The 22,290-nt window shown below is 61.2% G+C and overlaps 1 protein-coding gene and 1 long non-coding RNA gene across 2 annotated transcripts; one reads left to right on the top strand and one right to left on the bottom strand.

Annotated features, from left to right (window-relative positions):
* Nucleotides 1–1,358: 1,358 nt before the first annotated feature.
* On the bottom strand, nt 1,359–2,719 carry LOC150042444 (uncharacterized). Its single transcript, XR_016533616.1, has 3 exons — nt 2,537–2,719; nt 1,571–1,629; nt 1,359–1,454 (listed from the first exon to the last, which is right to left on the bottom strand). It is a non-coding gene; the product is annotated as an uncharacterized LOC150042444 (long non-coding RNA).
* Nucleotides 2,555–22,032, top strand: Dusp16 (dual specificity phosphatase 16). The gene is made up of 7 exons (XM_090324532.1): nt 2,555–2,815; nt 13,484–13,926; nt 14,394–14,532; nt 15,491–15,654; nt 16,450–16,609; nt 17,278–17,401; nt 18,811–22,032. The coding sequence occupies exons 2-7, from the start codon at nt 13,696–13,698 to the stop codon at nt 19,901–19,903; spliced, it is 1,911 nt and encodes a 636-aa protein (XP_090180658.1). The 5' UTR covers nt 2,555–2,815; nt 13,484–13,695; the 3' UTR covers nt 19,904–22,032.
* The last annotated feature ends 258 nt before the right edge of the window (nt 22,033–22,290 follow it).

Raw genomic sequence — 22,290 nt, 5'->3', positions numbered from 1 at the left:
GCCCGCTGGAAGAAGATGAAGCCTGGTTTACGTTGTCACCGAATTTGCGATGATGTGTTGATGGCCGCAACAATACAGAGTGCCTCTCCTCACCGGTCCTGTCCCTGTGATGATGCCGTCTGGGATGTCACCCCTCACACACACCCCGGGCCCTCCAGCGCCTCTCCTCACCCACCCTGTCCCTACGATGATGCCGTCTGGGATGTCACCCCACACACACACCCCGGACCCCCCCAGCGCCTCTCCTCACCCACCCTGTCCCTACGATGATGCTGTCTGGGATGTCACCCCACACACACACCCCGGGCCCCCCCAGCGCCTCTCCTCACCCATCCTGTCCCTGTGATGATGCTGTCTGGGATGTCACCCCACACACACCCCGGGACCCCCAGCGCCTCTCCTCACCCATCCTGTCCCTGTGATGATGCCATCTGGGATGTCACCCCCCACACACACCCCGGGCCCCCCAGCGCCTCTCCTCACCCATCCTGTCCCTGTGATGATGCCGTCTGGGATGTCACCCCCCACACACACACACCCCGGGCCCCCCCAGCGCCTCTCCTCACCCATCCTGTCCCTGTGATGATGCCGTCTGGGATGTCACCCCCCCCCCACACCCCGGGCCCCCCCAGCGCCTCTCCTCACCCATCCTGTCCCTGTGATGATGCCGTCTGGGATGTCACCCCCCACACACACCCCGGGACCCCCAGCGCCTCTCCTCACCCATCCTGTCCCTGTGATGATGCCATCTGGGATGTCACCCCCCACACACACCCCGGGCCCCCCAGCGCCTCTCCTCACCCATCCTGTCCCTGTGATGATGCCATCTGGGATGTCACCCCCCACACACACACACCCCGGGCCCCCCCAGCGCCTCTCCTCACCCATCCTGTCCCTGTGATGATGCCGTCTGGGATGTCACCCCCCTCACACACCCCGGGCCCCCCCAGCGCCTCTCCTCACCCATCCTGTCCCTGTGATGATGCCGTCGGGGATGTCACCCCTCACACACACCCCGGGCCCCCCTCAGCGTGGACAGTGCGATTTCCCCGGGGACTGAGCCCAGGGGCCCCGGTACCAACCCATCAGTGCCATCTCCCGAGCTGCGCCCAGGAGGGGCAGAGTGGAGTCGGGCCTGGCAGGACAGTGGCTCCTCACTACATGTGGTGTGCCCCCATGCCAGGAGCGAGCGCCCGGCCTCCACCCGGAGCGTTCTCGGGCAGGGCTCCAGCCCTGGGCCCGGCCGTCCATCTGGCGTGGTGGTGGTGGCGCTCTGGAGAGGAGTCTCCCGGATGCGCCTGCCCGGCCGCGCTCAGCCCGCGGCGCCGGCCTCGTCTGCTGCTCCCTCTCTTTGAATATCTGCTTGCAGAGCCTTGGGGGCATCGCCGGGCACTGGGAACGTGTGTGGGGCCCCGGTCTCTGGAGATCCGCTCGGTTCTTCTTCCAGGCGCGGCCTGTGGAGAGAACAGCTGCTGCTGCTGCTGCTGCTCCTCCCCCTCCTCCCCGTCCTCCTCTGCTCCTCCCCGTCCAGGGAGTCCCGGGCGAGTCCGCATGCCAGGCCGGTGCTGACCCTCGGAGGGGCCGCCCGCGTCATCACGTCGTTGTGCTCACGTCATCACGTCCTCGCACCTGCGAACACAAATAAACCCCGGCGCCGCCACGTGGGGCCGACCGCGACGAGACCCCCGCCGAGTTCCGAGCGCGCGCACGCCCCGCTCCGCACGCCCCGCACTGCCCCGCACGCCACGCCCCCCAGCATGCCCCACCCGCCCGCACGCCCCGCCCCCTCCCGCACGCCCCGCCCCCGCACGCCCCGCCCCCACGCACTGCCCGCCCCGCACGCCCCCCCGCCCCGCACGCCCCCCTGCCCCGCACGCCACGCCCCCCGCACGCCAAGCACGCCCCGCACGCCCGGCCCCCCAGCATGCCCCACCCCGCCCCGCACGCCCCGCCCTCGCAAGCCACGCCACGCCCCCCGCCGCGCGGCCCCGCCCCTCTCCGCGGTCTCCCTCCTCAGTGGAGCTCAGTCTCTCCGGGATCCCGCCCCCGGCCCGCCCCCCGCGGCCCGGCCCCGCCCCTCTCCGCGGTCTCCCTCCTCGGTGGAGCGCAGTCTCTCCGGAGCCCCGCCCCCTCGTGCCGAGGCCCCGCCCCCCGGCCCCCGGCCCCGCCCCTCGCCGCGGTCTCTGTCCTCGGTGGAGCACAGCGTCTCCGGGGCCCCACCTCCCGCGGCCCGGCCCCGCCCCTCGCCGCGGTCTCCCTCCTGGGTGGAGCGCAGCGTCTCCGCGGCCCCGCCCCCCGCCGCCCGGCCCCGCCCCCCGCCGCGGTCTCCCTCCTTGGTGCTCAGTCTCTCCGCGGCCCCGCCCCCGCCGCCCGGCCCCGCCCCCGCCGCCCGGCCCCGCCCCCAGCCGCCCGGCCCCGCCCCCCGCCGCGGTCTCCCTCCTCGGGGCTCAGTCTCTCCGCGGCCCCGCCCCCGCCGCCCGGCCCCGCCCCCGCCGCCCGGCCCCGCCCCCCGCGGGGCTCCGCTGAGCTCACTCACCGGGATTGGTTTCCAGTGACGCCATCGCTTTATTTTTAAACGCATGACCTCATCGGCGCTTGAAGTTTCCTGACCCGCGGCTCGGCCCGCACCCCCGCCCCCGCCCGGCCGCCTCCGACCCCCTCCTCCCCCTCCCGACCTCGGCGCCCGCCGGGGGCGACTCGAGGACAGGGCCCCGGGCCCGGGCCCTCGGCCAGGCGGCGCGGACGGCCGCGGCCGGGACGGGACGGGCGGCGGGGCGGACGCCGGGACGCGGCCCGCGCGGGCTCGGAGGCGGAGGTCAGCGGCGGGGCGCGGCGGGCGCGGGGCGGCGAGGGGCGCGGGGCGGCGGGCGAGGGGCGCGGGGCGAGGGGCGGCCGGCGAGGGACGCGGGGCGGCGGGCGAGGGGCGGCGAGGGGCGCGGGGCGGCCGGCGAGGGACGCGGGGCGGCGGGCGAGGGGCGGCGAGGGGCGCGGGGCGGCCGGCGAGGGACGCGGGGCGAGGGGCGGCGGGCGAGGGACGAGGAGCGAGGGGCGCGGGGCGAGGGGCGGCGGGCGCGGGCTCGGAGGCGGAGGTCAGCGGCGGGGCGGCGGGCGAGGGGCGGATCGGGACGGGCGTCCGCGCGCCAGCCGACCGTGCCGGCCGGGCCCCGCGTCCCTCACCCCGGGGCGGCCGGGCCCCGCGCCCCTCACTTCGGGGGTGCCTCCCGCCCGCTCCCCCGCCCTCTCCCCCTCTCCCTTGCCCCCGCCCCCCGCTCACCCCGGGGCGCCCCGCGGAGGCGGCACGAACTTTGAATCCAACCCGGGGTTCAGGGGCGCCCTGAGGGAGAACAACGCCTGCGTCCGGGGAGGCGGTCAGGACGGTGCAGCTCGGGAGGGACGGGGCGAAGGCCCGGGGCCGCCGCCCTGTGCCGGGACCGCGCTGGGGCCTGGGCACCCGGCTGCTCGGGAGCGCGGGAGCCTCTGCAGGGCCTGGGGACCTGGCCGGTGGTGGGGTCCTGGCTGGCCCGAGCCTGGGCACCCGGCTGCTCATGAGCGCGGGAGTCTCTGCAGGGCCTGGGGACCTGGCTGGCCCGAGCCTGGGCACCCGGCTGCACAGGAGCACGGGAGCCTCTGCAGGGCCTGGGGCACTGGCTGGTGATGGGGTCCTGGCTGGCCGTGCTGTGGGGTGGCTGTCCTGTGATCTCCTGCGCGGTGGGGTTTGCCTGGCCCCTGAGGGAAGGCCTGGCACCCTGGAAAGTTGAGCAGAGAATTCAGTTTTCAAAACTCGGAAGTTCTGATTTGCCCTGCCCAGGGGGCTCGTGAGGATAAGTGAGTAAATACTTGCCTTTGCCAGCCAACCAAACCCATCCAACCTGTTTAGAAAATGACCAGGTAGGCGGCTCCTCTTTCTTAATGTGCCAGGCTGTGTGTGCACCCAGTTTGCCACCCTTCAGAGACTGGGTTTGGGAAGTGAGGCTGAGGAAAAAGGAGGGCTCTGCTCCCCTGCCCCCCCCCCCCAGGCCTGTGCTACCTCTTCTACCTACACCCAAGGGTTTAGAAGCAAAGGTAAACTCTAAAAGAAGACTCCCCACCAGTTAATCTCCCCAGACAGATTGCTCTGTCATCAATCCTTGAGAATATTGATGAACAAGACCCAGGAAGGCAGGGCTTATTCAAGGCTGGTGTGTGTGTGTGTGTGTGTGTGTGTGTGTGTGTGTGTGTGTGTGTGTGTGTGTGTGTGTGTGTGTGTGTGTGTGTGTGTGTGTGTGTGTGTGTGTGTGTGTGTGTGTGTGTGTGTGTGCTGTGAGGGCTGTAGCTTGGAAAACTAACTAGGAAAACTAAGAATCCACTGCTTTGTGCCAGTACTGTGCGCCGACAGAGAAAGTGGTGGGGAGTTCTGAGTTTAAATGTGGAAGACCGTCTGCTGGAACTCTGGGTTTTTGTTTGTGGGGGCACCCATGGCCCATACCTGTCATTCCAGTTACTCAGGAGGCTGAGACCTGAGGATCACATCTAAAGACGGTCAGGACAGCAAAGTTTGTTTTCATTTCCAGTTAACTACCAAAAAGTCATTAGTAGAATTCTGTTGTCATTCAAAGTATCCTAACTTAAAAAAGGGGTGGGGGGTGAAAGCCGGGTACAGTGGCTCACGCCTGTAAACCTAGCTACTCAGGAAGCTGAGATCTGAGGATCTTGGTTCAAAGCCAGCCCAGGCACTTAAGAACATAAAACTCTTTATCTCCAGTTAATCACTAGAAAACAGGAAGTGGGGCTGAGGCTCAAGGGGTAGGCCTTTAGCTGAAGAGCTCAGGGACAGCACCCAGGCCCAGAGTTCAAGCCCCACGACCACCATCCCCTCCAAAAAAAAATGGATGAAATAACTCCCTCCTGGTAAAATGATTCACGCTTGTCACAGTTTCACGTTGGAAAGAATTAGAAATAAGCTCCTTGCTCCTTTTGAATTGTAGTTGGTCGGCACCCTATCAAACCTACCTTCAGACGCGGGGAACCTGTGTCAACTATAGTACTGAGATGGAGCTTGCTTGCTTGGTTTCTTTAAGCCTCTAATTGACTGGAAGTCCCAGGCTTTCCAGAGTGTTGGGTTAGTGCATACTTGGGGGGGAGGGTGCAGGGCCTTACAAATTCTACAGAGCTTCCAGCCCTGTTAGTCTAGCCTAACTCATAGGCAGTCGAGCCTCAGCTTTCTGAACATCAGAACAAGAACATTATGCCTGGCACCTGTCACCCCAGCTACTCAGGAGGCTGAGATGTGAGGATCACAGTTCAAAGTCAGGCCAGGCTGGAAAATCCATGGGACTGTGATCTTCAGTGAACCACTAAAAATCCAGAAGTAGAGCTGCGGCTCAAGTGATAGAGCACTAGACTTGAGCACAAAGCTCAGGGACAGCATGCAGGAGACACACACACACACACACACACACACACACACACACACACACTGGGTTCTCAACTTCAATATACTTTAGTTTGGAAATGTAAATGGATATTGGGCAAACTTGGATCAGAATGTCAAGAAAAGGCAACCAGGGAAAAACAACACATTTCCAGCAGACTCCAGAAGATTGAAGGGAGATTTCAAAAGGTTTCTTAGGGAAAAACACCAGTGCTTGCTTGGTTGGTTTTTGACTTTTTCTTCATTAAAAACTGCATTGAATATTAAAATTGACCCTGATATCAGCTATCATAGAATTTTGTTAATGCTGGGCTTAAGCAAAACTATGATTCAGAAAGTAAATTTCACCAAAGCCATGTAAGGGTATTTTAACCTGATGTTGTTGTTGTGTGGTTGTGGTGTGAACTGTGTTACTTGTAGACACTTTTTTAGCCCAGAGGATCAAGGGGGAAGGCCTTAAAGGCTGGCTGAACTTAAAGTAGAGCCATCCTTTTACACCAGGGATTGAGATAGGGTTAAGAATTCAGTCACATAAACCACAGAAAGGAACAGGAGTTGTTTAAAAGAAGGATCTAAGGCAGACAGACCACGGCCAAAGTCCAAAGCTCTCCACCAGCAGAGAAGGAAACAGACTACTTGGCTTGAATGGGAATCCCTTTTGTACCTCAGCTACAAGAAGGGAGGGGCGACTCACCCCTGCCATCCAAGCTACTCAGGAGGCTGAGATCTGAGAATTGCAGTTTGAAGCCAGCCTGGGCAGGAAAGTTCATTCCAGTGAACCCCAGAAGTGGAGCTGTAGCCAAGTGGTAAAGCGCTAGCATTGAGCAAAAAGAAGCTCAGGGACAGCGCCCAGGCCCTGAATTCAAGCCCTAGGACTGGGGAAAAAAAGAAAGAAAAGAAAGGAAAAAGAGAAACATTCAAGGCTAGCTGCATGAATAGAGAGAGTTGGGGGATTCAGGAATATTCCCTAGGCCTGGGTGGCCCACAAAAAAAAAAGTACCCTAGGGGCCAGGAATGTGGCCTAGTTAGAGCGCTTGCCTAGCATACACGAAGACCTGGATTCTGTTCCTCGTACCACATACTTAGAGAAGCTGGAAGTGGAGCTGTGGCTCAATGGTAGAGCGCTAAACTTGAGAAAGCCCAAGGACTGAGATCAAGCCCAGGACTGCCCCCCCCCAAAAAAAAAGTGCCCTAAGGGGATGGAGAGAGGACTGAGAGGAGGTGGGCATGTGGGCACTGGACAGCTGAGGAGCTGGATCCACCATGTAGAGAACGGGGCTAAGGAGTGGAGTTGGGCCTGAGGGTGGGGAATGTCCATCCTTCCAATCATGTGCAATATTCTGTCACCCAGTAGTCAAATATACCATCCACACTAGGGAAGGGTTTTGTCCTTCCGGAACGTACTCTCTGGTAGGAGAGAGGAGGGATGACTGATGTCAATGCGAAAAGTTCAATATCCACACCCAGCCTGAGTCAACGTGATTAGAATCCCCTGTATTAATTGTCTAAGTAACTCACATGACTTTTTTTTTTTTTTTAGGTTGCCACATGCAAGGGTTGGCCTTAAGTGTTCCTAACTCACAACTCATTTGCTGGCATTTGTAACGTGAATGTCATTTCTAGTTTAGTGAAGGCTGGGTTGTCCCGGGCCCTCCAGGTCTGCATTCTGGCTCTGGGACCTGTTTCAGTTGAGGTCCACAGAGAAAGCCAGGCACACGCAGCTGTGTGGTTGCAGTGGATCTAAACGGTCTTCGTGTAATGTGCATGTTGGGTGGGATGGCGGACGCAGTAATGCGTAGTTACAATGCTGAATCTAGGCCCTCCCTGTACTTTGAAACATTGACTAACCTCTGTGGGCTGCCTTGCACTTTGCATGGCTCTTTGACATACGTGTGATTTTGTAATCTTGTGTATTGGTCATTGGATGTGTGAAGGTTTTTGAATGTGGGCTCATTTCATTACACCATGGTAAACCAGTCGGTGGTGTGGCCCTGAGGCCGTCCAGGAGGGCAGGACTCCCAGAGGCCGTCCAGGAGGCTGGAGACCCAGAGGCCATCCAGGAGGGCTGGAGACCCGGAAAGCCGGGAGGATCTGGGAGGTCACTGGTGTGGTCCTGAGGCCGTCCAGGAGGGCTGGAGACCCGGAAAGCCGGGAGGATCCCGGAGGTCACTGGTGTGGTCCTGAGGCCGTCCAGGAGGGCTGGAGACCCGGAAAGCCGGGAGGATCCCGGAGGTCACTGGTGTGGTCCTGAGGCCGTCCAGGAGGGCTGGAGACCCGGAAAGCCGGGAGGATCCGGGAGGTCACTGGTGTGGTCCTGAGGCCGTCCAGGAGGGCTGGAGACCCGGAAAGCCGGGAGGATCCCGGAGGTCACTGGTGTGGTCCTGAGGCCGTCCAGGAGGGCTGGAGACCCGGAAAGCCGGGAGGATCCGGGAGGTCACTGGTGTGGTCCTGAGGCCGTCCAGGAGGGCTGGAGACCCGGAAAGCCGGGAGGATCCCGGAGGTCACTGGTGTGGTCCTGAGGCCGTCCAGGAGGGCTGGAGACCCGGAAAGCCGGGAGGATCCCGGAGGTCACTGGTGTGGTCCTGAGGCCGTCCAGGAGGGCTGGAGACCCGGAAAGCCGGGAGGATCCCGGAGGTCACTGGTGTGGTCCTGAGGCCGTCCAGGAGGGCTGGAGACCCGGAAAGCCGGGAGGATCCCGGAGGTCACTGGTGTGGTCCTGAGGCCGTCCAGGAGGGCTGGAGACCCGGAAAGCCGGGAGGATCCCGGAGGTCACTGGTGTGGTCCTGAGGCCGTCCAGGAGGGCTGGAGACCTGGAAAGCCGGGAGGATCCCAGAGGTCACTGGTGTGGTCCTGAGGCCTTCCAGGAGGGCTGGAGACCTGGAAAGCCGGGAGGATCTGGGAGGTCACTGGTGTGGCCCTGAGGCCGTCCAGGAGGGCCGCCCTTGGAGGAGGGCGGGGCCTGCAGTGCTGGGCGTGGTCGTGGTGGTGGACAGGGCTTGTGGTGGGAGGGGCCGCCGCAGTAGGCGGGGCTTATGGTGGGAGGGGCCTGTGGCCGTTGAAGCCCCTTGGGGTGGGGGCCCTCAGAGATGCTGGCTTGGGAGCCTGGTCCTTGTACTGAAACCGTTTTTGGTATTTACAGCAATTGTGTTCATTTTTCATCCTGTGGATGAGTAAGAAGCCTATTTGGGATGCTTGTTTTTATTTATTTATTTACTTATTTGCCAGTCCTGGGCTTGAGCTCAGGTCCTGAGCACTGTCCTTGGACTTTCTCAAGGTTAGAGCTCTACCACTTGAGCCTCAGCACCACTTCCAGCTTTTTTCTATGTATGTAGGTCCTAGGAATCGAACCCGGGTCTTCGTGCATGCTAGGCAAGCACTCTAGGCCAAACTCCCGGACCCAAGAAAGCTTACTTTTTACAGCTTCTTGGTTGTATAATGCACAGTGGGAATCCTGCACTGTGGAAAGCCCCTGTCATGGCCCTCGTCGCAGCCCACCTGGGAGTGAGGAGCTGGGGAGCTGGGGCCTGCGGGCTTCTGTGGATATAGTCACTGTGGTGGAGGGGAATTTTCAAATACCAAGCATTGGGCCTCATGGCATTTGTTTTGCCAGGAAAAAGTAGTTTAAGTTTTCAATAAGATGCTGTAAGGCCGTGGAGATTCTTTTCTTATGGAAATGCCCTTTATTCAATTCATTCCTTTATTGAAATAGAAACTGTGGTTTCTGAGCCTCATAGATATTTTCCTGGATAAAACAAAATCTATTCTTCTGCCAGTGATGTCTGTTCTTAGCATGAATAAGTGTTTGCCCAGTGATTTTTAGGGGTGAGTATGAGGAGGACTGGGGGACTTCTGCTCTGGCCTCTCTGCTGACTATCTCTGGGTTTAAACTGAGTGGCCTTGGGAATCTCCCTTGTTTTTGTCCTAGGGGGCTCTTCAACTGGGGGGGGCAGCTTCCCGAGCCCCTTATGAAGCTAGGTGAGCCTTTAGGGCAGTCCACCTGAACCCCGCCCCCAGAGCCATTTCCCTCCACTCCTAGGAATGTGGGCGGCCCTGCGCCTTCACTGTGTGTCACCTGCCTCAGTGTGAAAAGCTGGGCCCGTGGGCCCCGCACAGGCTGTTTCCTGCAGCTCAGGATCCACGGACAGCCTTTCACCCCTCCACAGTGGCACCGCCCACCTGCCCACAGCGGCAGGGTTGGTTGCTGGTCAGCTGAGCATCCCTGGCTGTGTGGACCTCCTGGCTTCCTTTGGTGAGAGTTCTGGCCTGGTCGGCCTGTACTGAAGGCCCCGGTGGCTCTGACTCTTCGGAGGACAGGGAGGAGCCCCGGAGGGTGGGGGGGTTGGGTGGAAGAGTTCCATCAGCTCCAGTGAGCTGGGTTCTGTGGTCTCTCCCCTGAAAGTCCCTCTGAATTCCAGACTCTGTGCTGGAGTGACCCTTGGTGGGCCACAGCAGTGGCTGGAGTACAGATGTCTGCTGGCTCTCCATGTCTCCTGCACTATCACGCCTTTCCTGCGCTCACCCTTGCAGTCCCAGCTGCTCAGGACCGCAGTTCAGAGCCAGCCCCACCATCAAGCTCTCCACAGGCACTGCCTTGGTGCTGATGTCGCCTGTGGCTTCGCGGAGGCAGCTTTCAGGTGGAGGCAGCGGCTAGACGCTTGAAGGAGCGTCTCCCCTCCTCCTTTAGCTTTTGTTTTATTATCATTGTATTTTATGATGGGGTGATACATAGAGGGGTCGTGGTTACATTCATCGGGTAGTGGATATATTACTTCTAGAACACTGATACCCTTTCCTTTTCCCACGCTATTCTCCCACGCCCCCCCCCCATTTTTTTTTGCCAGTCCTGGGGCTTGAGCTCAGGGCCTGAGCACTGTCCTTGGCCTTTCTCAAGGCTAGAGCTCTACCACTGAGCCTCAGCACCACTTCCAGCTTTTTTCTATGCATGTGGTACTGAGAAATCCAACCTGGGTCTTTGTACATGCTAGGCAAGCACTCGACCACTAGGCCAAACTCCCGGCCCCCTGGCTTTGTACTTTTTTGTCCTCCAGGTCAAAGAGCAAAGGTCAGTGGGTTTCATTAGTGAGTACATGCCAGCAGTGTCAACGCTGAGACAAGTCCAAAGGGTCCGCGGTCAGTGGTGGAACTGGCCGGTGTCCCTCCTGGCCCGCCTGGGTGGTGTTTTTATTCCATTCACAAGGGAGGATGGTTGTCGCTGGTGCACAGTTCACGAGCCATGTGGACAAGTTAGCTCCTCTGCAACATGGCCCAGAGAGAGGGTTGAACATTGACACGTAAATGTGCGGATGGTGGAAGGCCTTCTGCTCCTTTGACCCGCTGAGCATCCATGAGCAACTCAGAGGCCCCAGGCGTGGCGTGGGCCTGGTCGGGATCGGGCGTTTTCACATTTCCGCCATGGGTCTGTTTGCCACTCTGTGTCCCTGCGGCCAGCTCCTTGGGCCCAGCGGCAACTTTCTGTGTTGGGCGACTTTCTGTGTTGGGCATGGATTGCCCCCCTGCGCTGCCCTGCATGCTTGGACTGGGGGCAGGCTTTTTCCCTGTCTTCTGCTCCCTCCCTTCCCCAGCACACATCCCGTCCCAGCCCGCAGACCCTCACACCTTTCCTTTCCTTTCCTTTTCTTTTGCCAGTCCTGGGCTTGAGCTCAGGGCCTGAGCACTGTCCTTGAACTTTCTCAAGGCTAGAGCTCTACCACTTCTGGCTTTTTTTTGTTGTTTTTTTCCATGTATGTGGTACTGAGGAATCAAGCCCAGGTCTTCCTGCATGCTAGGCAAGCACTCTACCACTAGGCCACACTCCTGGCCCTCCTCGCACCTTTTCTTCATGTCCACAGCCAAGAAGGGTCCAGGTGAGGCGCCGGCACACCAGCCACACACACACACACTCACACACACACTTCACACACTCACATGCTCCAGTGATCTCTCTTGGTCTCCCAGAGCAAGGAAGCTGGCAGGCCTGGTTGTGGGCGTGGTCAGGTGGAGCGGGCGGGAGTGGTGGGAGGGAGGGCTGCTGGGTGAGAGGGGGCCTGCAGCGCCCCCCCTCCCGCCCCCAGGGACCTTGGGAACAGATGCCATCCGGGCTCCAAGGCCGGGCCTGGGATGTGTGCATGCCTTGTGCCTATCTGCTTGGGAGCTGAGGGCCGTGGTGGAGATGGCGTCCGTGCTGGGTTAGGGGACTTTCCTGTGGTTTAATGAGGTAATCTTTACTTCCTTGTTAAATAGTTTTCATACATTTTGCCTAGCCTGTCTTAACTTTAACCCATTTCATTCTACAAAATCAAGACGTGCAGCTGGGCGCTGGTGGCTCCCGCCTGTCCTCCCAGCTACTCAGGAGGCTGAGATCTGAGGACTGAGGTTCAAAGCCAGCCCAGGCAGGGAGTCTATGAGACTCTTACCTGCGGTGAACCATGAGAAAACCACAAGTGGAGCAGGGGTTCAAGTGGTAGAGCGCTAGCCTTGAGTGAAGGAGCTCAGAGACAGCGCCCAGGTCCTGAGTTCAAGCCCCGTGACTGACAAAAATAAATAAATGAAGACGTATTAGACATAAATGTTGGAAGGGTTGGAAATCTGGTATGGAGTTAACAGTAGCTGTGATCTTCCTTATAAGAGCGTTCTCTTCCGTTCTTGGGTGACACGTGTCACTGATGGGGGGGCAGTGCCTGCCTGTGCAGAGCTGAGGGGCCTGTTTTAAGGGGTGCCCTGTCCTGGTGGCAGGCCCCATTGGGAGGCGAGGGAGCCTTCATGTATCAGAACATTAGAATAGAAAGAAACAGCAAGCCGCTGTTGGATTTATTTCGGCCCTGTTGAGTCCATCTCAGAATTTGTGTTGTGTGGACCCTGTCAGAAAGTCTTCGTAAGAGTCGCCTGGCTATGTGTGCGTGTGGGGTGTTGATAAAGTCTATTCTCTTCATCCAGGTCCTACTCAGTTCACAAGACTTTGACAACCAGAGGGCTGCAGGCTGCTGGGAGTTGCAATGAAATGTTCAAAGCCGGAGTTGGAGGGGGTGAAGGGGGATGGGACCCACTAAAATTCCCTTTCTGTAAATAAACAGGGCTGAGACCCCGAGGCCTGAGGCCTGCTGCCCGGTCTGCAGGCAATCTGAGCCGGGCAGAAAGTGGGACAAGCCTCCCGTGGCCTGCGCCCGGTGGCTCCCTGCCAGGCGAGATGGCCAGGGAGGGTCCAGGTCCCTGGGGAAGGGTGGCTATGTGCTGTCCTGCAGGGCTGTCCACCCCAGGAAGCCACGAGCCCGCTCTCACCTCGTACGCGTCGGCATCCGTACCCTCCTTCCACCCGGCCTGCCACCCCGATCGCGCTTTGTCCCAGAGGCCAGTTAGAGGCTGGGCCATGGACGGACCCAGCTCCCGTGTGTGTGCTCAGGTGTCCGCGTGCTGTGGGGGGGGGGCTCCGTCCTTCTGGGAAGCGCCCGGTGGCCGGGTGGCTGGGCCCCTGGGATGGCCTGGGTCACCAGGATCACCCGTGCTGTGGAGGGGGTGCCCCGGCAGGGTCTCGCAGGCTGGGGCGAGGGCAGGTCTGCGCGCGCCTCCTCACGCTGGGAAATGCCTGGAGTGTGGTAGGCACTGCGCCTGGGCCCTGCATGTTGGGGTCCCCTGCCGGGGGCTGAGTCTCCAGGGGGTGGGGAGGGCCCGCGCCACCCTGACCAGCGCTCCAGACATGCTCGTCCTGCCTTTCTCCTGCTTATCCACGGGTGTCTCAGCTCCGGGCTCTTCTGCTCAGGGTAACTCCGAGGAGCCACAGCCCAGAGTCTCACGGGGAATTTGCTGCCCAGGCCGGCGTCACTGCCACCTTCAGATCCCAGCCTTCTCGGTAGCCTGAGCCACCCGTGCCCGGCTTGTGGCCCTTTACCTCTCATGTTTCCACGCAGGCCACGCGGTGCTGGGGGCCAGGGGACAGCGACCTTCCGGAAGCTTAGCCTCGTTGTCAGTGGCACGCTTTCTCTCTTGCAGCATGAACCAGGCATGGGGTGGGGTGGGGTGAGAGGAGCGAGGACCGGTTCACCCCGTAGTCTGACCCGCACTGTGTGTCTGTCCGTGCAGGTTGTCACCTGGTGTGCGTGGCCAGGGATGGTGCTGTGCCCGGGGCCCCGTGAGGTAAAGCAGAGCCCTGTGAGAGCCTCGGGGCTGGGAGGCCTGGCCCCCAAAGGGGCTCAGCCCTCAGTCGCCTGACCCCGTCCCCTGGGCCATGGGGTGGCCAGGCCTGTGAGCACACCGCCCTCGCTCACCGTGGGCACCGAGGACCGGCGGTTGTCATGGCCCACGCCCCAGAGGCGGCAGGCCACATGGTCACCGAGCGGCTGGTGGCCCTGCTGGAGGGCGGGACTGAGAAAGTGCTGCTGATTGACAGTAGGCCCTTCGTGGAGTACAACACCTCCCACATCCTGGACGCCGTCAACGTCAACTGCTCCAAGCTCATGAAGCGCCGGCTGCAGCAGGACAAGGTGCTGGTCACAGAGCTGATCCAGCACTCAGCCAAGCACGAGGTGGGGCTCGCCTCCCCTCCCGCAGCTGGGGAGCACGCCCAGGGATGACTCAGGGCAGAGTTGGTGTGTGCCAACCCAGACCCTCGTCGCCATTTAACCACTAGAAAATGGACGGGGGCTTGGCTCAAGGGTAGGGCCGTAGGCTGGAGCTGAAGAGCTCAGGGACAGCGCCCAGGCCCAGAGTTCAGACCCTGGACCCTCAGAGAGAAGGGGAGGAGGGAGGAAGGAAGGAGGGAAGAAAATGAACCCATCGTTGGGTTTTGACACGCGGCCGATTTCTCTGTTGCTGAGTTTCATTCACTAGGCCAAGGACGGAAAGCCAGGGGGTCGGACAAGTCGGTCACAGCAGCCTCCATCTTGCTCGTAGATGTTGAGTCCCACAAGTCCCCGTCTAGTCCCCTGCCCAAAGACGGGGAAGCTTGCCTCCCCCCCCCGCCCCGGCTAAGAAGCCCGCATTTGTGTTCCAGGTGGATCTGGATGGGCCCCCGACGGTGGTGGTTTACGACCAGAGCTCTCGGGACGCTGCCTCTCTGTCCTCCGACTGCTTTCTCACCGTGCTGCTGAGCAAGCTGGAGAAGAGCTTCCGCTCCGTCCATCTGCTCGCTGGTGAGGCTGCACTGCGCAGGCCGGGGGCCCGCGAGCTCCTGGTCGGCACACGGGGGGCACACACCGGCGGAGGGCCCCCCACCCTGAGCCCAGGCCAGCAGAGGGCCCCCCACCCTGAGCAGGTTGGGATGGGCAGTCACCTCCTGAGCCTTCCGTCTGGGGCAGAAATGGATGAGGGTGACCCAAATGTTTCTTCTTCTCATTACTGGGGCTGGTGCGAAAGCCTGGCTTGCCTGTGGGTTTTGGGTTTGGGTTTTCACACGGAAAAGTCTCAGCTTTGAACATGCGGAGCAGTGAGGAGGCTTCAGGGAGCTCGGGGCTCCCCCGCTCCACCAGTCATCATGCTCCACCGATCTCCACTGCCTGAGGCTGGGGCTGGGAGTTCAAGGCCATCCAAGCGCCAAAGCTTTTTGTAGTGTTTTCTTTTAGTTCTGCTTTGGTATGCAATAGTGCTCTCTAAATCCTATCCTCAGGTCAGGCACCTGGTGGCTCCCGCCTGTCCTCCCAGCTACTCAGGAGGCTGAGATCCGAGGATCTCAGGTTCAAAGCCAGCCTGGGTAGGAAAGTCCAAGACTCTGATCTCCAATGGACCACCAGAAAACCAGACGTGGAGCTGTGACTCACGTGGTAGAGCGCCAGCCTTGAAGGAAAGAGCTCAGGGACAGCGCCCAGGCCCCGAGTTCAAGACCCAGGACTAATACACACACACCCACACGCGCACACCCATGCACACACACATAAAGTGAAGCCCCTCCATCTCTTTGCAAGGAACTGACATTTACCTTTAGTTGGTCTGGAGGGAAAGCATCTGCCTTAGAATTGGGGACTTAAAGGAATTTGAGTGCTGTGGAGCTGAAGTACTGTTGCGTCTGTGGGTCTGGGGCCAGCAGGCGGGCAGTCGGGGGGAGGACAGAGGGCTGGGCTGCCTGCATGTGATGACCCCAGTGTCTGCCCCCAGGTGGGTTTTCGGAGTTCTCGCGCTGCTTCCCCGGCCTCTGTGAAGGGAAGGCCACTCTGGTGCCCACCTGCATCTCCCAGCCATGCCTTCCTGTCACCAATACCGGGCCCACCCGAATCCTCCCCAACCTTTACCTGGGCTGCCAGCTAGATGTCCTCAACAAGGTGAGCACGTCACACTGCCGCTGCTGCCAGGGAGGGGGGGGAGGTCGAGGAGGGTCTGGAGGAGGGCGAGGAGAGGCGGGGTTTTCTGTTACTGACAATACTGGCTTCAGAGAGAGGACTTGGTCTGCCCTGAGCTCTCAGGCTTGGCGCCATGCTCACGCCTGTCACCCCAGCGACTCATGGGGGCTGAGATCTGAGTATGGTGGTTCAAAGCCAACCTGGGCAGGAACATTTGCCTGCAAGACTCTTACCTCCAATGAGCGAGCAAAACGCAGAAGTGGTGCTGTGGCTCAAACGGTGCTAGCCTTGAGCAAAAGAACTCAGACAGTGCTCAGGGGGGCCGGGAAGATGGCCTAGCAGAGTGCTCGCCCAGCATACACAAAGACCTGGGTTCCATTCCTCAGTACCACATACATAGGAAAGCTGTAAGCTTAAAAACATTTTTTTGGGTGGTCCTGGGTCTTGAACTTAGGGCCTGGGCGTTGTCCTTGAGCTTTTTCACTCTAGGCTGGCGCTCTACCACTTGAGCCAGAGCGCCACGTCTGGTTTCCTGATGGTTCCTTGGAGATGAGAGTGTCACGGACTTTCCTGCCTAGGGCTGGCTCTGCGCCTCCATCCTCGGCTCTCAGCCTCCTGAGGGGCCACCCGTGCCCAGCTTTCAAGTGTATTTTTTGAAACATGTTTTCAGTTTCTAAACGTCCCTTTGCCACTGGGAGTGGTGGCGTAACGGTGACCTTGAACTTGCCGAGTGGCTGTCAGGGCCTGGCCCAGTGACCTCGCCCCCTCTCCGCGCAGGAGCTGATGCAGCAGCACGGCATCGGCTACGTGCTGAACGCCAGCCACACCTGCCCGAAGCCCGACTTCATCCCCGAGTCCCACTTCCTGCGTGTGCCTGTGAATGACAGCTTCTGCGAGCGGATCCTGCCGTGGCTGGACGCCTCCGTGGACTTCATTGGTGGGTAGCTCGCCGGCACCGCCGTGCCTCTGCCGGCGTGCAAGGAACCGGTTCCAGACATCTGAAAGCTCAGATGCCACGGGCCGGTGCTCTCTTGCTCTAGCTGGCTCATGGGAGGTCAGGTGACAGCCCCGGCGCCCGAGCCGGGAGCCACGGTGGCTGAGGTGACATGTCCCTTCAGCTCTATCTCCCATCCCGCCTTTTCTTGCTCTTGTCTGGTGCTCTACCACCTGAGCCATGCCTCCAGTCTGTGGGGCTGCTGGAGGAGGCCACGCCGTGGGTGGACGGATGTGAGACAGCTGGGAGACAGCACCCCAGGTGTGGAGGAAGGTCCTCAGGCCTGGCCAGGCAGCTTTGTCCTCAAACTCCAGTCAGTGGAGTCTGCAGGACTCATAGACACGTCCCAAGGAAACGTGGACATGACACTGAGGTGCTGCCACCCGGTCCCCCTCCTCGCGACGTCAGCCGAATGGACACGGATGCCCAGAGCCTGTCCGTCTGCTCCGAGGACAGTGCCGGGGTCCCGAGTCTCAGGCCTCCCTTCCTCTCCAGTGCACGTCGGTGTTTTCCAGACTGTGGACGCCAAGCAGGCAGGCAGGGCGTGTTCCGTGGTGGTCGGGAGCAGGGGAGGGGGTCTCACGTTGCCTTTGTTGGCTTTGACTGCACAGAGAAAGCGAAGGCCTGCAACGGCTGCGTCCTGGTGCACTGCCTGGCCGGGATCTCGCGCTCCGCCACCATCGCCATCGCCTACATCATGAAGCGCATGGACATGCCGCTGGACGAGGCCTACAGGTGGGTGCCCCGCCCCGCCCCGCCACGCAGAGCCTGCACCGCCTCGGGGCCTGGGCGCGGTCCCCGCGCACTTCCACTCAAAACTAGCACTCTGTCACTTAGAGCCACAGCCCCGCTCCACCACTAGGCCACGCAATCTCGGGTTTGTAGCGCCGGGAGAGTAGGTGTGGGACTGAGCCCCTTCCCTTATCTGGAGATAAGGCGGTCCTGTCTATGCTGCTGCTGCGAGGGCCCCCACTCAGTCCTAGAGGACAGTTCTGGGTGCTGTGGCAGCCGGCACGAGCTGCATGGTCCTCTCTGCCTCAGCGGAGCACGTAGTCCTGAGGATGGGCTCTGCTGGGGACCCCTGGGCCCCGACCCCTGCCCTCCTCGTCCAGTGGTGTGAGTCCTGCAATGCAGTGAACAATTGAACTACACAAACTGCATGTGGACGAGAAATGAGCTGCCAGAGCAGCCCGTCCACTGTTGGAGATGAGGGAGGGCGTGGTCCCGGCAGGTGCGGTCCCGGCAGGCGTGGTGTGCTTCTGCACCAGCTACAGATGATTGCTGGGGTTCAGCTTTATCCTTCTGTTCCTTGTTCCAATGTGAACTTTTGAGTATGGTTTCCTCCTAAGCTGAGGGCATCCTGGGGTCTGTCCACTGGCTGGGTGGGCATCTAGGAGGGGGGTCTGTCCCCTGCACTGGCTGAGTGGACTGTTTTGTCCAGTAAAGCACCGATTCTTTCCTTGCTGACACTGTCGACCCAGCCAGCAGACGTGTGTAGATTTGAGTCACTCACTTCCACCGCACGGCCACGTGATCTGTGCGTGTCTGTGTGGTGTCGCCTATGTGGTGTGTGGAGCTGCTATCACAGGCGAGGCTGCCCTCGGCTCTCTGGTCTGCTTGTCTGGTTGGTGGTTTGCGCTGTGCTAGGGTTAGAGTCCAGGCCTCCTGCACATCAGGCAAGATAGTTTGTTCAAAGTTGGTGCTTTGCCACTTGAGCCATGCCTCCACTTTCTGCCCCACCAGCTTTTTGCTGGATGACTCAGGTCTGTCTGTCTGGCTTGGAACTGTAATCCTTGGGTCTCCAGCTTTAGACCTGAGTAGCTGGGATGGAGCTGTGAGCAGCTCCACGCTCTCTAGGGGGGAGTGCAAGCACGTGGGCTCCCTCGGCTACACACAGGACCTTTTCTTGTCTGTTGCGTGGGAAGCCGCAGGTCGGAGCTGTTGAGCTAAAGCTCGTCGCCATGTCCCGCTGCTCCCCGCCATTTCCTCCCTCAGTCTCCTTAAGATGGAGCCTGGCAGGAGAGCCCAGACCAGCACGGGGAGGCTGAGGCAGGAGGATCGCAAATTCAAGGCCAGCTTGGGCTCCATCCCTGAGAGGAATGGTGGCTGTGGCTCTCAGGCCTGTCGCCTTGTCCCCTCCGTAGGTTTGTGAAGGAGAAGAGGCCCACCATCTCTCCAAACTTCAACTTCCTGGGCCAGCTCCTGGACTACGAGAAGAAGATCAAGGTCCAGCCCGCAGGGGGGCCGAAGAGCAAGCTGAAGCTTCTGCCCCCGGAGAGGCCGCTGGGGCCCATGGCGGCCACCAGCGAGGAGCCCCACGGCACCCCCGGCACCCTCCCTGCTCCCCCGGAGGCCGGGCAGAGGCCGGCGCCCCCCGCCGCCGCCACGGCCAGCGTGCAGCCAGTGCTGGCCGAGACAGGGCCCCTGGCGCAAGCCCTCGGCAGCCTCCAGCTGGCCCCGGAGCCGGAGGACAGCCAGAGGCTCAAGCGCTCCTTCTCGCTGGACATCAAGTCCGTGTCCTGCTCCGCAGGGACGCCTGCGCCCGAGGACGCAGTGGAACCCTACAGGCCCATGGTCCCACTGGACGGCCACGGCAAGCCCAGCCACTTCTCACCCGTGCAGGAGGTGTCGGAGCAGACCCCTGACGGCAGTCCCGACGGGGAGCCGCCCCAGGCCTCCGCTCAGGGCCAGCGCCGGTACCCTGCCAGGACCGGGGCGCCCCCCAGGGCCGCCTCCGTGCCCCTGCAGCGGAGCGGCAGTGTGGAGGACACGGGCCGCGCCGGCGTCCTCGGCCTGCCCACCAGCCAGCAGCCCCTGGGCAAGGCTGCGGCGGCGGGGCGGGGCCTCAAGGGCTGGCACTCGGACATCCTGGCACCCCCGGCCGCAGCCGCTGCGCTGGCAGGCGGCTGGTACTTCTCTGCCGAGCCCCCGCACTTCTACCCGGCCCCGGCTGTGTACGGGGCCCGTGCTGGCTACTCGGCCTGCAGCTGCAGCCAGCTGCCCACGGGCGGCGAGCACGGGGGCTCGGTGCGCAGGCGGCCGCGGCCCAGCGAGCGAGGCGACTCCCGGCGCAGCTGGCACGAGGAGAGCCCCTTCGAGAAGCAGCTCAAGCGCAGGAGCTGCCAGATGGAGTTTGGGGAGGGTCTGGCGGCCGGCAGCCGCTCGCGGGAGGAGCTGGGCTCCATGGGCAGCCAGTCCAGCTTCTCGGGCAGCATGGAGGTCATCGAGGTGTCCTGAGGCCCCTCTGCTCCCAGGTGTGTTCCCTGCAAATCTGAAGCCCACGCAGACGCAGCTGTGTCTGGAAGGCAGAGCTGTGGCGGGAGAGGGCAGTGGGGTGGGGGCCAGGCAGAGGAGGGGCTGCCCCTCCAGCAGCGGGCCGGCGGGCACTGTCAGGCCCCGTGAAGACTGCCGGCAGTGACATCCACCCAGCCCTCCCGGGGGCCCCCAGGCAGAGACCCCACCAGCCTGGGAGGGCAGACGCCAGGGGTGAGTCCCAGTTTGCCACTTAGGTGCAAGCCACGGCCCCTCCTACTGCGCAGAAGCCCAGTGGCCCCTGCAGCCGCCACACGTGGCCTGCGCTCCGCAGCCTGTGCCCTGCTCCCCCAGGCCGCCACGCCGAGGCTGTGGCCGGGCGGAGGCTGGGCATGGCACGGGGCTCGGGGACCATCCTGCACCAGCCTGGGCCAGCGCAGCAGGGCCTCACGGCCATCTCCCTTTGTTTCACGACAAAAATGTGTCAAGGTGGCATTTCCTCGGAAACTACACAGGAAGCAAAAGCAGGGCCCACGGAGGGAGGCGGCTCTGTGCGCCCGCTCCCAGCCCCAGGCCTGGTCTGAGACCTGCTGGTGGAGTGTCAGTGAGGCAGAGGAGCCCAGCTGCCCCTCAGCCGTGCCCTGTGGCGCTGCATCCGGCACGGCGGCCAGCCAGCGTGGCCCACCAGTGCCTGCACCAGGGAGTGGTCAGACGCCAGGCCAGGGCAAACCCCACTGCGTCGGAGGCCTGCAGGACGGAGCGTGGGGCAGGGAGGCCGGGGCGGGGCTGCACTGTGCACTTCCCATGTGGTGTCGTATGTTACTATGAAATAAAGTCAGAACTGTACCTGTGTGCAGGCAAGCCCTGGCACCTCTGCAGGCATGAGGCCGGCCCCGGCCCCGCGCTGTCCCACAGTCCAGGCGTCAGATGAGGCCAGTGGCGATGTGGTCACCTGTGACGCCGGCCGACCCTGTGCAGGCCCAAGGCCCCGAGGTCAGCCCTAGCACCTGCTCCACCCGCCCCCTCCACCAAGGGCCTGGAGCGTGTGTTGTGACTCAAGTGGTAGAGCACTAGCCTTGAGCAAAAGAAGCTCAGGGACAGTGCCCAGGCCCGAGTTCAAGCCCCAGCAATCTCTCTACATGACCAGAAGCTTATGAAAAGCACATGTGAACCAAGTGCCAGGGCTCGCTCCTGTCACCCCAGTGACAGGTCACCGTTCCAAGCCAGCCTGGGCTGGAAAGTCCGTGAGACTCATCTCCAACAAACCACCAAAAACCCAGAAGCAGAACTGTGACTCAAAGTGGTAGAGCACTACCCTTGAGCAAAAAGAGCTCAGGACAGCAACTAGGCCATGCGTTCAAGTCCTACGCCTGGCCAAAAGCCTCCGCCCAGGAGAGGACACAGCACACAGGACCCTGGCTGCCCTCCAGAGCCATTAGATTTCATGTCTCACAGAGGCAGAGCTGGCACCCGCTGCCTCCGTTAGCAAGCACATGTTTAAAGTCCCCCGGGCCGGGTGCCGGGCATTCACACTGGTCTTGTCATCCAAGTTACCTAGAAGGCTGAGGTCAGGGTCCAGGTTCAGGGCCGGCCTGGGCAGGAAAGTCCGCGGAACTCCTAACCCCCAATGGAGCTGTGGCTCTGGGGAGACGGCCTCACCTGCACTCTGCAGTGGGGGTCTGAGGAATGCGAGCACATTTGTTCCACTTGTTTGGCCTGGGGCCCACGGGAGGAGTGGGGAAACTGAGTCCTCGGAGTGCTCTCCTCACGTCCCTGGGCCTCGTTTACAACAGCAGCCTCGGGGTGCATGCATATACCTCTCTAAATCTGGAGGGGAGAAATACCCAGCAGGCACGCGCACGACTCAGCCTCAGAGAACCTAGGGCGCCTGTGGCCAGAGTTCTGACCAGCCAGAAGGACAGTGAGCAGAGCCGGGAGCATGGCCCCGTGGTGGAGTGCTCGCCTGGCGTGCACAACGCCCCGGGTTCAATTCCTTGGAACCACGTCCATAGAAAAACACCAGAAGTGGTGCTGAGGCTCACGTGGTAGAGCTCTAGCCTTGAGAAAGTCCAAGGACAGTGCTCAGGCCCTGAGTTCAAGCCCAGGACTGGGGGAAAAAAAAAACAAACAAACCAAACCCTGCGCAGGGTAAGGCTCAGGGGCAGAGCACCTGCCTGCACAGTGGCACAGTTCAAGTTAGGAAACGACAAAAACGCCCAGGACAATGAGCGTGTATGTATGCGTGCGTGTGCACACCAGTCCTGAGGTTTGAGTGGGGCCTGGGCGCTGTCACCGAGCTCTTTTGCTTGAGGCTTGTGCTTTTCTACTCGAGCTACACACAGCTCACTGGAGTCAGAAGTCTCACAGACTTT

Source organism: Megascapheus bottae, chromosome 35 (assembly GCF_031878675.1).
Source record: "Megascapheus bottae isolate mThoBot1 chromosome 35, mThoBot2.hap1, whole genome shotgun sequence".
NCBI lineage: Eukaryota > Metazoa > Chordata > Mammalia > Rodentia > Geomyidae > Megascapheus > Megascapheus bottae.
Note: the sequence above shows the minus strand (reverse complement) of the source record. Positions and strands in the feature narration are given on the sequence as shown.

Coding starts and splice junctions, on each gene's coding strand:
- Dusp16 (XM_090324532.1), top strand. CDS start 13,696: ATGGCCCACGCCCCAGAGGCGGCAGGCCACATGGTCACCGAGCGGCTG. Junction 14,533..15,490: donor CTCCGTCCATCTGCTCGCTG/GTGAGGCTGCAC, acceptor GTCTGCCCCCAG/GTGGGTTTTCGGAGTTCTCG. Junction 15,655..16,449: donor AGCTAGATGTCCTCAACAAG/GTGAGCACGTCA, acceptor CTCTCCGCGCAG/GAGCTGATGCAGCAGCACGG.